Source organism: Myotis daubentonii, chromosome 10 (genome assembly GCF_963259705.1).
Source record: "Myotis daubentonii chromosome 10, mMyoDau2.1, whole genome shotgun sequence".
Classification (NCBI taxonomy): Eukaryota; Metazoa; Chordata; class Mammalia; order Chiroptera; family Vespertilionidae; genus Myotis; species Myotis daubentonii.
Genome location: NC_081849.1, coordinates 26,072,710 through 26,086,948, shown reverse-complemented (window position 1 = coordinate 26,086,948; position 14,239 = coordinate 26,072,710). Strand labels below are relative to the sequence as shown.

The 14,239-nt window shown below is 48.0% G+C and overlaps 1 protein-coding gene across 1 annotated transcript; it reads right to left on the bottom strand.

The window, feature by feature from the left end:
- Positions 1–8,426: 8,426 nt before the first annotated feature.
- On the bottom strand, positions 8,427–9,040 carry LOC132211428 (ribosomal protein uL24-like). Its single transcript, XM_059656111.1, has one exon. The coding sequence runs from the start codon at positions 9,038–9,040 to the stop codon at positions 8,603–8,605; it is 438 nt and encodes a 145-aa protein (XP_059512094.1). The 3' UTR covers positions 8,427–8,602.
- Positions 9,041–14,239: the final 5,199 nt, after the last annotated feature.

Below are 14,239 nucleotides of genomic sequence, written 5' to 3'. Positions count from 1 at the left end.
GAGAGCTTTCTTCCTGGAAGGGGCCCTGACAGCATTTGGAAGCCACTGGGACTTCCCTTCCCTCTTGGCCCTTTAGCTCCACAAACCACCGCAGGGTGCTTTTGGTGGTGAGAATGAGGTGAGAGGATGGTCTCTAGGGCCAGTGGAGAAAGGTGGGGTAGGTGGGGATCTCTCAGTGTCTGCTTTGGGGACTTGGAGCTCCCTGGTCCCAAGCAATGCCTCTTCCTAAGGTGTCGAATGAGGCAACTGCAGGGGTTTCTTACTTTAGCTGCAACTTAGAATCCCTGGGAGCTGTGTAACACTGTTGGTAGCCTGAAATAGATCACAGTGAGAATATTTACACCATGGAAATTGGCAAATGCTGCAAATCAGAGCTTTTTTACTTTGAGAACTGGTTAAACCAGATCACTACTGCCCAGTGATGGGGAACCTATGACACGCATGTCAGAGGTGACACGCAAACTCACTTTTTTGGTTGATTTTTCTTTGTTAAATGGCATTTAAATATATAAAATAAATATCAAAAATATAAATCTTTGTTTTACTATGGCTGCAAATATCAAAAAATTTCTATATGTGACACGGCACCAGAGTTAAGTTAGGGTTTTTCAAAATGCTGGCACGCTGAGCTCAAAAGGTTCGCTATCACTGGCCTAGAGACATGAAAATAATTGATTAGACTGCACACCCAGATCAATTAGACTAGAATCATTGTGTATGCAGTTGGGGCATGAAGCTTTTTAAAGTTTTCCAGGTGATTCAGCCAAAGTTGAAATCACTATTCCCATCTAACACCCCCATTTCATGAAGGAGGAATTGAGGTAAAGTGATTTCTCCCAATTCCAGCAGCTTCTGGGAAGTGAGTTAAGTACCAATTCCTGGAATTTAGAAAAAGCATATCTTCCTCCGGAGAGAAAGGGGCCCCAAATGGTAGAGACTCGCCTCTGTGTCCTTTTGTCCTCTTGTTTGCTGTCCTCCCTTCTCCCACATCCCTCATTTCTGTCCCTTCTTGACAGGGACTAAGCTTGTCTTCCTAGGAACTGACACCTAATAAATGGTCTTTGCCCTCAAAGTCAGGCCTCTGGGGAGATGAGGCCACTGGGGGAAGTGGAAGGTGGTAGGGCAGTCTGTGACTGTGTTCTCATGAGAGAGGGGTGGGGTTTTCCATCTGAATAGTTGCCCAGAATTGAGTGGCACTACCACCAGGGAAGGAATGGGTCTTTGCTGCAGGGGATCTAAATATCATTCCCATTCTGCAAAGTCAGGAAAACCACCAGCTTGGAATTCCTCAGGGTTAAGCCTGGGGCCTGCCTGCCTGCCCTTGACGACTTCTGGTCCCTCTGTCCTAGGGCAGCCCCCTTACCTCTGGGACAGGTAGCTGGGGAGAGCATAGTGGACCTTCCACCCAACACACACCCCCACAAGGAATTGAGGATAAAAATAGTGTACAAAGTGCTTTCACATGCATGATCTCACTTGGGTTGATGACCCTGGGCTCTTGAATGGCGAGGGAAGTGGGAGACTTGGGAATTCAAATTGCAGCCCCATTGTCTTGGGAAACCCTTTCCGGCAAAGAGAAGTCAGCAAACCCCCACCTTGCCATCCATCCTTCTCAGGCCGGGAGCATTTAGAACTAATTGAATCACTAGATTAGCTAATGTAGCCTCCATTAAGACGGCAAGATCCCAGAGGAGAGGTCATTGAAGAGAAGCAGAAAGATCCACACCCAGCGAGAGCATCGTCCCGCCCCCAGTTCTCCCGCTGTAGTCCCAGCAGTCCCGGGAGAGCCCCAGGGCTGACTCCTTTGGACTTCCTGTGGCTACATAGGATTTGAAGACAGGATGATGTATGCCCTCCATTTATGCCAGTTCTTTATCCTAAGGAACCCAAAGTTTCTAACAGATGATGTGTTACTTCATCTGTGGATTTTCCTTTAGGGTAAGCTCTTCTGATTTTTGGGAAATTGAATCACAAGGTAAATAACTGACCTCCCAAAGGTCATGAGGCGGGTTGCTGAAACATCAGATCTACTGACTTTCTTTCTGTCCCTCCAAGGAGGGATGGTGGTTGGATTTGCTCAGTCATTCGGTCCATCTGTTGGACGCCTGCCGGTCCCTGTGCTAGCAACTGGTGGGGGCAGGGATCAGTCAGGCTGTCATGGTCCCCGATCTCATGGAGCTTACAGAATGGAACCCGGGTGCTCAGTTCAGACTTGTGGAATTAACGAACAAAGAGAATTGGTCGACTTGGGACAAACACTTTCTCAATACTCCAAGGCGAATGGCAATCCCCCTCCATCAAGTGGGCCAGGGATGAAAGGTGTGTAATGTGTTTGCTGTTGTACGGGAGGCTGAGGTGTTGCCCCTCCCTCCAGAGCCTCTTACTGGCATCTCATTCCAATCTGAGGCCTCTGTGTCCTCATATCATCTTGTCACACAACAGGTGTGGGCAGTTAGCGGGTCCCCACTCATCTCCAAGCTCCCTTCCCAACCCAGTGCACCATGTGTCCCACGGAAAAATGCCTCATCTCACTGTTAAAGCTTCCTTTCTTCCACTTCCCCCTCTGTCGTCTCCGCCCTCCTCCCCGCACTGAGTGGGTTTCCCAGCAAGTGACCGAGCGCTGCCCCAGTGGGGCTCTCATGCCTCCTCGGGCCCTGCCTTCTCGCCGGCAGTGTTTTAAGTTAACAATGATTTCCTCCAAAGAGGCTTGATTTCTCTTTTTGCAAAAGTAATGCTTTTGCCTCTTTCCACAATAATATTTCACTGTGGGAAAAATTAGACAAGACAGAAAAGCACACACAAAATGGGAAAAATCATCTGCCACTCTCCCAGAATAACTATGTGAACATTTTGGTGAATTTCTCTCCAATCTTTTGAATATGTATCCACACACATACATAATACATCTATATGTTTGTTAATGTATATTTAAACACATACATATATTTACATATATAGTATATACATGTATGTGTGTATAATAATATATCTAAAATGTAATATTATGTATTAACCCAAGCAAAACAAAAATGAGGTCAAATGTTGAGAGGTTTTCTTCTCAAAGAGAGTGGTTCAAGGATGTACAGGGACCGCTGCCCTGGGGGTCACCATGGCCCAGGTGCCTCTCCTTCAGCCCAATGATACTCCAGCTCTCAGCAGGACAGCCCGGACCCAGCCATCTCCATGCAGGGGGGCGGTGGCTGCATCCCTGAGAACCACATCCTCGGGGGCAGGCTGAGGGCTGACTCTAGCCCAAGCCAGGCAGATGCAGCCTTAGTTTCCTCACCTGTGCAGTGGGGATAATAATGGTCCCACCTCCGCGGGTTTGTGTTTATATCTGAAAGCGGTGCCGGAGACAAGGAGCTGGGTGCAGGGAGATGCTCCCAGGAGGCAGGAGGAGTCTCAGAGAGAGGGAAGACCAGCCAGCTTAGAGAAACCCACAGTTGTCTGGGAGGCTGGAGCACTTCCCGCCAGCTCCTGTTCCCATTGGCTGAGAGTTGACGCAGGGACAAAACTCCCCTGTGCTGCTGGCTGCTCCTTGCTTGCAAGCCAAATCCCTAGTGACAGAGAAGGGCCTGGGGCAGACAGAGGCCCCTGTGGGAGGACGCTGTTGTTGTGGTGTAAGTGTGAGTCACCCCAAACTCGCCAGTGTGGCTGTGACTGAAATCAGAGGTGGGCCACGCATGTGATTAGGGCCACGGGGCTTCGGCTGTATCCCCTCAAGGCCACTGTGGCCTCAGGCTGAAAAGCCCAGCTCACCATCAGAGGAGAAGGGAGGCAGGCTCTGCTGCGCACACACCAAGCACCAGGAGGGAGCTCACCAGGCAGTGATCTGCGGAGGCCTCTGATGGAGGAGGGAGAAAAGAGGCAGGTGGGAGGGGAAAGGGAACACTTCCCAGGCCATTCAGCCTCCTGGACTGACATTGGATTGCACTGGAAAGAGCTCCCTTCCTCCTTCCCTCCCCCTCTCCCCACCCCCCACCCCCCGGAGCTGCTAGCCCTGGCCTGGTCAGACACCCCTCTGCTCACTCTTCCCAGGAAAAGGTGCACATTAAATGTAGCATGTGGGCTGTGGGCTGTGGGCTGTGGGCTGTGGGCTGTGGGCAGGGAAGAGGCTGGGGCTGCCTGTCTGCCTTGTCCAGACTCTGGCCTCGGCTGGAGTCAGCATATCTTTCCCCGTGAGGGTGGCAGAGCATCTTTGACATTCCGGGGCCCATTGTTGGGGCAAACCTACTCTGGGCCTCAGTTTGTTCGGTTGTAAAATGGGCACAAGGTCAGAATAGCTTCTGACCTGTTAGCACTGATGAGCTTGAACCTACTCACACTGGCAGAGCCCATCAAGGAAACCCCTACCCATGTCTGTATTGGTGACATCTCATTGGCAGCTGAAATAGGTGTGGTGGGAGTATGGACAACAGGTAAGTGGGAAAAGGCAACAAAACAGGACTCTTTTATTTGGAGAGCCAGCGTTAAGCTTTTGCCAACACACGCTGCGCTCCAGGAACTCCATCCATTCTGCAAGGACCTGGCAGCATGTGATCCCATTCCTCCCTGGTCACCCCTAAGGGAGGAAATGGGCAAACACTCCCCTTTGTGTTCAAAGGCAGAGGTGAGGTGCAGTGAGTCACTGGGGGACCAGAAAATGGAGTGAAGGAAGCAGACACCCACTCCTATACTTTTTCAATAATTACCGCTGCATCTTGAGTCCGGCACCTCTGCTCCCACCTCAGGCACCTGCAGCTGAGCCTTGGTTTTCCATTTGCAAACAGGGATAATAACACCCTCAAGAGTTAGCCTGACGATTTGTTGGGAGCTCAGCATAAGACTGGGATAACGTAGAAAGCATTTTGTGAATGGTGACGTGCCTTCACCAGTGCAAGGTGACAAGTATTTAAAAAATACATTTTTAAATGACAGTTTACATTTCATCTGATTTTGCATTAGTTTCAGGTGTACAGCCTGGTGGCAGGTTATTTTGACTGACTTTGAGAGCAGCGCTGTGCCCATCAGAAGGCGGCCCTGGGCGAAATCTCACCGGGCGGAGCCCCTCAGACACCCTGGTGGATTTGTTTCTTCTCTCTTCACTTTACATGTATGATTCCCAAGCACTTAGCTGCCTCGTCCAGTCACAGGCTGAAGAGTGCCTTGTCTCCTGCTCCTTCCCCCATCCCTCCAGCCGCACCCATCAGGGGCCTGCCTGCCACCGAATTGCCACGCCAGCAATTCTCTCAGCCGCTTAAAAGGCCATCAAGACAGCATCAAACTGCCTGTACATGCTCAACCCAAATGCTTATGGAGCAGAGCCCAGAGTGGGATGCTAAATTGGATTCTATCAAATCAACATCAGCTGCGTGCAAGCCGCTGATAATGAAAGGATCTTAATGATGGCGTTCATCGTTCATCGCTGCAAGATGACTAAGAGCTGAGAAGCATGGCTGCTGGCTCAGGCTGGGTGGGAAGGAGGCGCTGGGCACAGTCCCTGGGTGGACGCTGGCTGGAGGGAGGGAGGAAGGAAGGAGGAGGCAAAGAGGGAGTGTCCTCCGTTCCTAGAACAGGGATGGTGGTAGGAAAGGCATTCATAGTCTCCTTGTTATTTTACACAAGAAAACCCAGAGACACATTGAGATCACGGAGGTAGGTCCAGCCCAGATGTGGATACAAATTCTAATTCTGATCTGGAAGCGACATTCCCATCACTCTCTTCCCCCCACACCCCCCGGAATGGTGATTACTTACAGAAAGGAGGGGGCCCCCAGTAGGCATGGCTCACTGGTTGAATGTCAACCTATGAACCAGGAGGTCACAGTTCCATCGCCGGTCAGGGCACATGCCTGGGTTGTGGCTCAATCCCAAGTGGGGGTGTGCAGGAGACAGTGGGTCAATTATTCTCTCCCATCATTGATGTTTTTATCTCTCCTTTCCTCTCTGAAATAAATAAAAATATATTTAAAAAATAATACTTTAGAAAGGAGGGGGATAGCAGAGTCTGCTAGGCATTTGGGCCTGTTGTTTTCTATGCCCTCCTCTACCTTTCCTCCAGGCACCTGAGCTGCTTCTTCCCTCTTCTGCGCCTGTGTACTGACTAGTTCCTGATTGCTGCTGGAACAAATTGCTGCACACACAGCGACTTAAGTGGCACAAATGCATTATCTTATGCTTCTTAAGTCACGCGCCTGGCATGGGTCTCACGGGGCTAAGCTGCAGGTGTCAGCGGCGCTGCGTTCCTTTCCGGAGGCTCTGGGGGGGTCTTTTTGCCATTTCCGGCTGCTTGCTTGACTCTTGGGCCCCTTCCTCCATTTCAAAGCCAACATCAGCTCATCTCTCTGACCTTTATTCTACCTAGAGCAGTGGTTCTCAGCCTTGGCTGCACATTAGAATCACCTGGGAATCTTTTTAAAATCCTGATTTCTGGGCCTCATCCTCCGGAAATTCTGTTTCTTTATTACTAATGTTGTGGCCCCATGCCATAACAAAGAAACAGAATTTCCGGAAGATGAGGACCAGAAATCAGGATTTTAAAAAGATTCCCAGGTGATTCTAATGTGCAGCCAAGGTTGAGAACCACTGACTAGAGCCACATGCTGTTCTGACCACAGCCAGAGAGAGCTCTCCACTTGTACAGACTGGACTGGTTAGCTCAGGTCCACCAGGGTAATCTAGAATATTCTCTCCACCTCAAGGCCTTTAACTTGAATCACACCTGCAAAGTCCCTTTTGCCATGTAAGGTACCACATTCACAGGTTCTGGTGGTGAGCAAGTAGACATTTTTGGCGGGTGGGTGGGGGCATCATTTGCATACCACAGCATATGTAAATTGAAGACTTGTTCCTCAAATTCCTTTCATTCGGCCACGAGAAGTCAATGCCGTGGAACCTGTGTCTGTGAGCATCCCTGCCAAGGTATGTTCCAGCTGGGATGGGTGGGGAGAGAGGCCTATCGGAGCAGGGCTGGCTGGAGTCTCTTTCCTACAAGTAGTAATGCTGATGATAGTGCTGAACATTTGTATAGTGTTTTATTGTTTTCAATGTGCTCTCAAAGACATAGTGAGAGTGGGTAGTATGCAGCTGGCTGGACAAATGCAAATTTGATCCACTTTGCAGAGGGAAAAACTGGGGCTCAAGACAGGCCAGGCATTTCCCCAGGGTGACTGATGGCGTCATGACCAAAATTCAGCACTTTCCATCTGTAGTGCAGGGCTCTGCTCAGTCACACAGAGATGGTGAGAACGGCTCAGCTCAGATAAGAGCTCCACAGGGCATGGAACAGCAGGACGCAGGGGACAGCGTCAGCCTCAAACTCCCATCACAGTTCTCTGCTTTCTGGGCTTCTGGCTTGCTGGCCCAAGACGGGGTTTGTTTGCTCCCTTGTAGAGAAGGTTTATGTAGCACCAGTCACACTCCCTCACTGGGTCCTGCATGGTGTGATCGCCCACATGCTTTTACAGGCCACTGGTGAGCCTTTCTGCAGGCTTGTATTGTGACCAGCCTGGGAACTGAATCTGGGGTTTCAGGCTCAGCTTTCCTCTGACCAGCTGACTCTTGGCCAGTGGCTCCAAGGACAGCCTCCCACACATGGCAGATTGGATCTTTGTGAGTAGGCATAGCCTTGGCCCTGAGAATCTTCTGGGGTAGATGGCACTGACCTAGATGGACGCTGGTGAGCATGGAGGTAATGTGTCCACAGCATAGAAAATCATTGCTCCAGGCATCTCCTCCAAGGGGGACCCAGCTCTAACTTTGGTGTTACATCTGCACTTAGAGTTTGCAGTTATTTATGAGCACATGACGTGCTCATGTGTTGGGCACTCTGTCTATATGCGTCCTGCCTCTAACTAGCTTGTACCCCAGATTCACCCTCTGTCCCCACTTCTGCCTGGAAGCTTCAGCTGCTCATAACTAAGTGTCCCAAGAAGCCATGGGGACAAGTGGGCTCTGGAGTCTGGAAGCAGTGGTCTTGTGCAGTTTATTTGTTTGAGTTCTAATGTTCTCACCTGTAAATTTGGATAGTGACAATCACAGGTGTTTACTGATTATTTATTACTAGAGGCCCGGTGCACGAAATTCCTGCACGGGTGGGAGGGGGCTGCTCAGCCCGGCCTGCACCCTCTCGCAATCCAGGACCGCTGGCTCCTAACCACTCTGCCTGCCTGCTTGATCACCCCTAACCACTCGCCTGCCTGCCTGATTACGCCCCTAAAATTCAAGCTTCTTTTTCTTTACTTTTAATATTTATATTCCTTCTTTATTTTTATTTTAAAATTCAAGATTCTTGAGAACATGAGGCATTTAACATTATTCCCTATTCCTTACAGAGAGCTAAGCATGGTAAACACAGCAAATACTTAATACTTATGGGCTTCTATACAAACATTTTTCAACCAGGAATGTTTTATTTTATTTTTTATTTTTTTTGAATTAAGAAACATTTCCATTTTTTATTCATAAAACTAATCCGAACAGCAACAATAGATATACAGAGCCACATATCAATAACAAACCAGGAAGTAAACAAAATATTCCAGAGACATCTTGAACAATTTTAAAGGAATACATACCAGGCTAGAAACCTACAGCTACACCGTGGTTACACAACAGGGTACATTTACTCCTGTATTTTCTCAGTAAGTTCTTCCTTATATTTGCCTTTCTCTTTTCCAACTTGTCGAGATTTGGCTTTGTGTTCAAGAATTTTTTTCTGGTCTTTGTCCAGCTTTAGCCTGGTGGTGACCGCCGTGCTGGGGTGAACGCCCATGTGGACAGCTGTGCTGTTAGTGTTCTCATGCTGCGCCTGCTCGATGTAGATGACATGTCTCTTCCTGTACACCTGTACTACCTTGCTGACTTGCTGACCGTTGTCGTGTCTTCGAACCACCTGGACCTCATTGTCCTTGCGGATGGGCATGAAGCAGATATTGTACTTCTGCTGCAGCTCCTTGGAGAGTGGGGAAAACGTGATCTTGTGGCACATGTGCAAGGGGGCATTGAAGTGGCATTTGTGGTTTTTGCTGCAGTCCGAGGTCACAAAGGGGTTGAACTTCATGGTGACCATCTGGTGTCAGAAGTGCTCCCCAACCAGGAATGTTTTAATAGGCAGCCTCCAAAAATTTGAACTGGCAAACCTAAAAGTAGAGTGCTCAGATTTCAGGCATCAGGTGCTATAGCAGGATTTCTATCCCAATTAAACTCTAATTCTGAACTCTCAACAGTCTGGACCAGCGGTTCTCAACCTGTGGGTCGCGACCCCTTTGGTGGTAGAACGACCCTTTCACAGGGGTCGCCTAAGACCATCCTGCATAGCAGATATTTACATGACGATTCATAACAGCAGCAACATTACAGTTATGAAGTAGCAACGAAAATAATTTTATGGTTGGATCACAACATGAGGAACTGTATTTAAAGGGCCAGAAGGTTGAGAACCACTGGACAAACTGCTCCTGACTATCTCCAAAGTTTCTTATTCATCACTATCCCATTTTCCTCCGCTTTAAAGCAAGTTAACAAACAAAACCTTTAATTCTGATCTTCCTTACCGCAAGGGAACAGCAAACCTCAATCGAAATAATTTCCCGCCAGAAGTCATGTCCAAATACTGCGAAACTGAGGACTATAGGACTATAGGACTGTGCACATGTGCAATAACAGGCTCACGCTGGGCGTGTCAGCATTTTGAAAAACCCTAACTTAACTCTGGTGCCGTGTCACATATAGAAATTTTTTTATATTTGCAACCATAGTAAAACAAAGACTTATATTTTTGATACTTATTTTATATATTTAAATGCCATTTAACAAAGAAAAATCAACCAAAAAAATGAGTTCACGTGTCACCTCTGACACGCGTGTCATGGGTTCGCCATCACTGTAACTAGCGGCAGGCGCCCAGGCATCCTCCACAATCCCACAATCCTCTGGTCGCATACTTCCGGTTTTTCTAGCTTCTCCTTAAGTGGTGTTTTCTTCAGTGGCGTTGCATCGTCCAGGGCCTCTAGTTGGAGAGGATTTTTCTGTTTTGACTTTGATAGCTGTTTACTCTCTGGAATCAGTGAAGTTTCGGGAGTATTGCTGCTGCCATGAACATGTCGGTCCCAAGTGAACTCATGAAACAACCGCCCATTCAGTCCACTGCTGCCACCGTCCTGGTTCGCAAGGAGAAAGGTACTGTGCTGAGCTGTTTTCCAATCGGATCTTCCTCTTCCTTCCCCAGCACACTCAAAACCTACTCCTGGCAGACTTCCCCTACCCCACAGACCCTTAAGACCTTCCCCCTATTTGACTTTCCCCCATCAAACTCGCACCCTATCGCATTGCCTGGGGTGCCCCTAACTGCTCCCTAGGGGGTGGGCTAGCCTGGGCGAGGGGCTGTGGTGTTCTGGTCTCTGGTTGTTCCAGTTATGGAGTTATGGTAGCTGGCTTTATATACACTGAGTGACCAGATTGTTATGACCACCCCATCAGTACTTCATTGGGCCACCTTTTGCCTTCAGTATGGTGGCGATTCTACTTGGCATTGACTCCACGAGATGTTGAAAGGTGATGCGAGGAATCTGACACCATGCCTGATGAATAGCACTTTCCAGTTCTGTGAGATTTGGTGGTTGTGAAACCAGCTGCCTGATGGCTCTTTTAACTTCATCCCACAAATGCTCAATTGGATTGAGATCTGGTGATTGTGGGGGCCACCTAAGCAAGGCAAAGTCTCCCTCCTGTTCTTGAAACCACTCCTGCACAATACCAGCACCGTGGCATGGCCCATTGTCTTGTTGGAAGAAGCCATCAACATGTTGGGATACACCATCAACATGATAGGATGACCTTGATCAGCAATGATACTTAGGTATGTTGTGCTATTCAGACGTTTATAATGGTCTGGCCCTCTAGCAACTTCAGTGTAAAATTATATCTAATTTGCCTGCAAACATCAGGTGGTCATAATAATCTGGCCACTCAGTGTATATATAGATGTTTCAGGAACTGGTCAAATTGAAGTGATGTGCACTTTTTCAGCATAGCTCATTTAATCCTCACAATGACATTATGGTGGTTAATTTTATGTATAAACTTGGCTAGGCTATGGTGCTCAGTTGTTTTTGTCAAAACCCAGTCTAGATGTCACTGTGATGGTATTGCTTAGGTGAGAGTGCATTTAAATCAGTAGATGGTGAGTAAAGCCGATTACCCTTCATAATATGGGTGGGCCTTATCAAATCAGTTGAAAGACTTAAAAGAAAAGATGGAGGTGCCCAAAGAGGAAGGGATTCTGCCTTCAGACTGCTCTTAAACTCAAATCTGCGATATCAGCTCCTGCCAGAATTTCCAGCCTGCAGCCTACCCTGAAGATTTCAGACTTGCCAGCCACCACAATCATGTTAGCAATTTCTTAAAGTATCTCCCTCTATGTATATCTACATATTTATTATCTATGTATCTATATCTGTATCTGTTTATCTATTTCTCTCCTATTGGTTCTGTGTCTCTGGAGAAGCTTGACTAATACAGAAATTATGAGGCAGGGAATATTATCATGTCATAGATGTGTGAATGGGACAGAGTGTTTGCCAAATGCAACACACTTCTCTACATTTCCCAGCCTCCTGCACATTGCAATTGGTCGTGTGACTAGTTTTATCCAATAGAATGTGGGCACAGTGATATGTCAGAACTGCACCTGCCTTGGACTTCTCCACCCTCTCTTTGTGCTTTGATTGGCTGAATGGAGAAGACTTGGCAAAAGTCTCCAAGAAGAAACCACTAGATGTCAGACGCTTGAGTCCCCAAACCAGCTCGTGAAAGAGCATCATGAATTCGTGACTTGAGCAAAAAATAAAACTTTATGGTGTTAAACTACTGAGATTTCACATTAAACTACTGAGATTTTCATTGTATCAGATAATCTACTCTAATATACACTTTCCCAGATGGCCTGGCCAGCAGGGGAAGAGTCAGGCAGGCCAGCTTGCTTAGCCACTATCCTTCCCTGCACGACAGCTGCCTTCTGGTGTTGTTGTGAGGGGTAAGTGAGATAGCATGCAGTAGGCTTGGCACATGGTAGACTCCCCATACAGTATAGTTATTATATAGCAAGGTTTTATTTGGGCCATGGATTTGACAGTGCCTCTCACAGTGTCATTGTGGACAAAATAAAGATATGGGCTGAAGGGTGGCTTCCTCAGTGGTTGAACAGTGACCTCCAAGATGTGTTGGTTAATAAACCGATGTCAGCCAGGACATCCCCAGTGCTGGGTCACAGGAGGCTTATCCATTTCCCTAAATAACCATACAGTGTGCCTGTCCTTTTTGACATTTTATCTTCAGATACATGGTGACATAGCAGGCATGCTTAACAAATTGAGAGACGGAACAAGGATAGATGAGGGAGCTAATATGTTGGATGACAGAGTGAATATTCAAAAAAGGTCTGGGCAGGCCAGAACAATGGACTGAAACTAATAAAATAAGAGATGGGAGGGACAAATCAAAGTTTTGCCTTAAGTTAAAAAACTGACTGAGGACAGGATGAGGGAGGCTCAATGCAACAGCGGCTCATGTTGAAGTCCTGGAGTTTTTGTTGTCAGTCTGATGAGTCAAGAACATGGCACAGTCTTTAAAAATGAAGAACATTGAGGCTGCATTAATGGACGCATCATGCCCAGACTTTAGTCATTCTCTCTGCAAGTGTATACTGAGTGTGTAGTGTATGCTGGTCATTTGTGCTGGTGCTGGGCATAGAGCAGTGAACAAGACAGACAAGCCCTGCCCTCATGCAGCTGACATTTAGGGACATAATTATCCTGAGCTCTGTGCTAAGTGGCTTTGACAGCTTCTTCCTTCACTTCCTATATGCAACTGGGTGGTAAAGGGCTTAGAAACCATGTGATATGGGGAATAGTCCAGTGAACTAGGAATGCTGGGATTTAGAGAAGCTTCAAAAATATGCAGGGTTGTTCTACACATTTGAGTGTTGAATAAATGCTATACTTTTCAGAGAAAGGGAGAGAGAGAGAGAGAGAGAGAGAGAGAGAGCGAGAGCGAGCCAATGGCTAAGAAAAATGTCTGGTGTTTGTTGAGTTCTGAGTTAGGACCTGTACACTCACTCTTTAATTTAATCCTCTCAACAGCTCTATGAGAGAGACACTATTTGATGAGGAAACAAAAGCTTAGAGAGGTTAATGTAACATTTTTGAATGATCTCATATGCTTGCAAGTGGCTAAGATAGGATCTAAATCCCATCTGTCTGACTCAGAGTCCTACATTCTTTCCATTCTCCACCGTGACCCAGATTTCACAGTAACATAGGGAAGAAGGTTCTGCCAGCTGCAGCTGGACCTAAGTGGACCCCAGTGTACTTCCTTCACTGGGAGTGTCTTAGTAGGAGCTGGATGACAGCCTGGGATGCCCACAAGGAGCCTCTCCATGGGTCCCTGTGAGGTAGGAAGGACAGGGGAAGCAGGGTGGGTGGTGAGCCTTTGTCTTTGTCTCTGGCCTCATCTTCCATACTAACTTCTGCCCATCTTCCTGACTTCAGCCAGAACATCACTTTCTGTAGGAAGCTGTCTCTGATGCTCCACACTGTGTTAGGTGCCCCTAGTAGAGCCTCTCCTGGCCTTCTGACCTCTTCATGGGAGCACGGAGAACTCCCATGGGCTGGTTCAGGGTCAGCCTGCCTGGATATACTGGAGGCTCCATGAGGACAGGGGCAGGTTCTATCTTATACCCTGCTGGGTCGTCAGTGCCTCGAACACAGTAGATACTCCATAGAGGCTTGGAGAATTCATGACATCTTCTAAGATCTGGTGATGATTTTGGTGCCATGGGAACAGCCAATGTCCATTGTGTTTTCCATATTGCTTTCTGTTTTCTCAGCACTAAGCTGGGTCTGGGACTGGGACTGGGCTGGGTGTGTTCAGCATGGGAATGGGGCAGCAGAGAGTGGCATGGCTACTGGCCCTGGTCCCATAGTCTTCTCCACTGTGCTAGAATCCCAGGGAGGTCATGACCATGGAGCCAGGCCTGGCAGAGGAGGGGTAGCGAGCTGCCCAGTGACCTCAGCGATGTCCAGTTCTCTTTGTAGATTGGGTTCTCAGGCGTACTTCCCCCCTCTCACAATATCCCTGGGCCCTGACCTCTGTGGACATGGGGGCTGCAACTCATTACCCTGCTCCTCTGTGTGTCCCTGGCTCAACTTGCTGACCAGCAGGCAGCGGGGAAAGAAGGGGGTTAACCATGAGCCCAGCATGG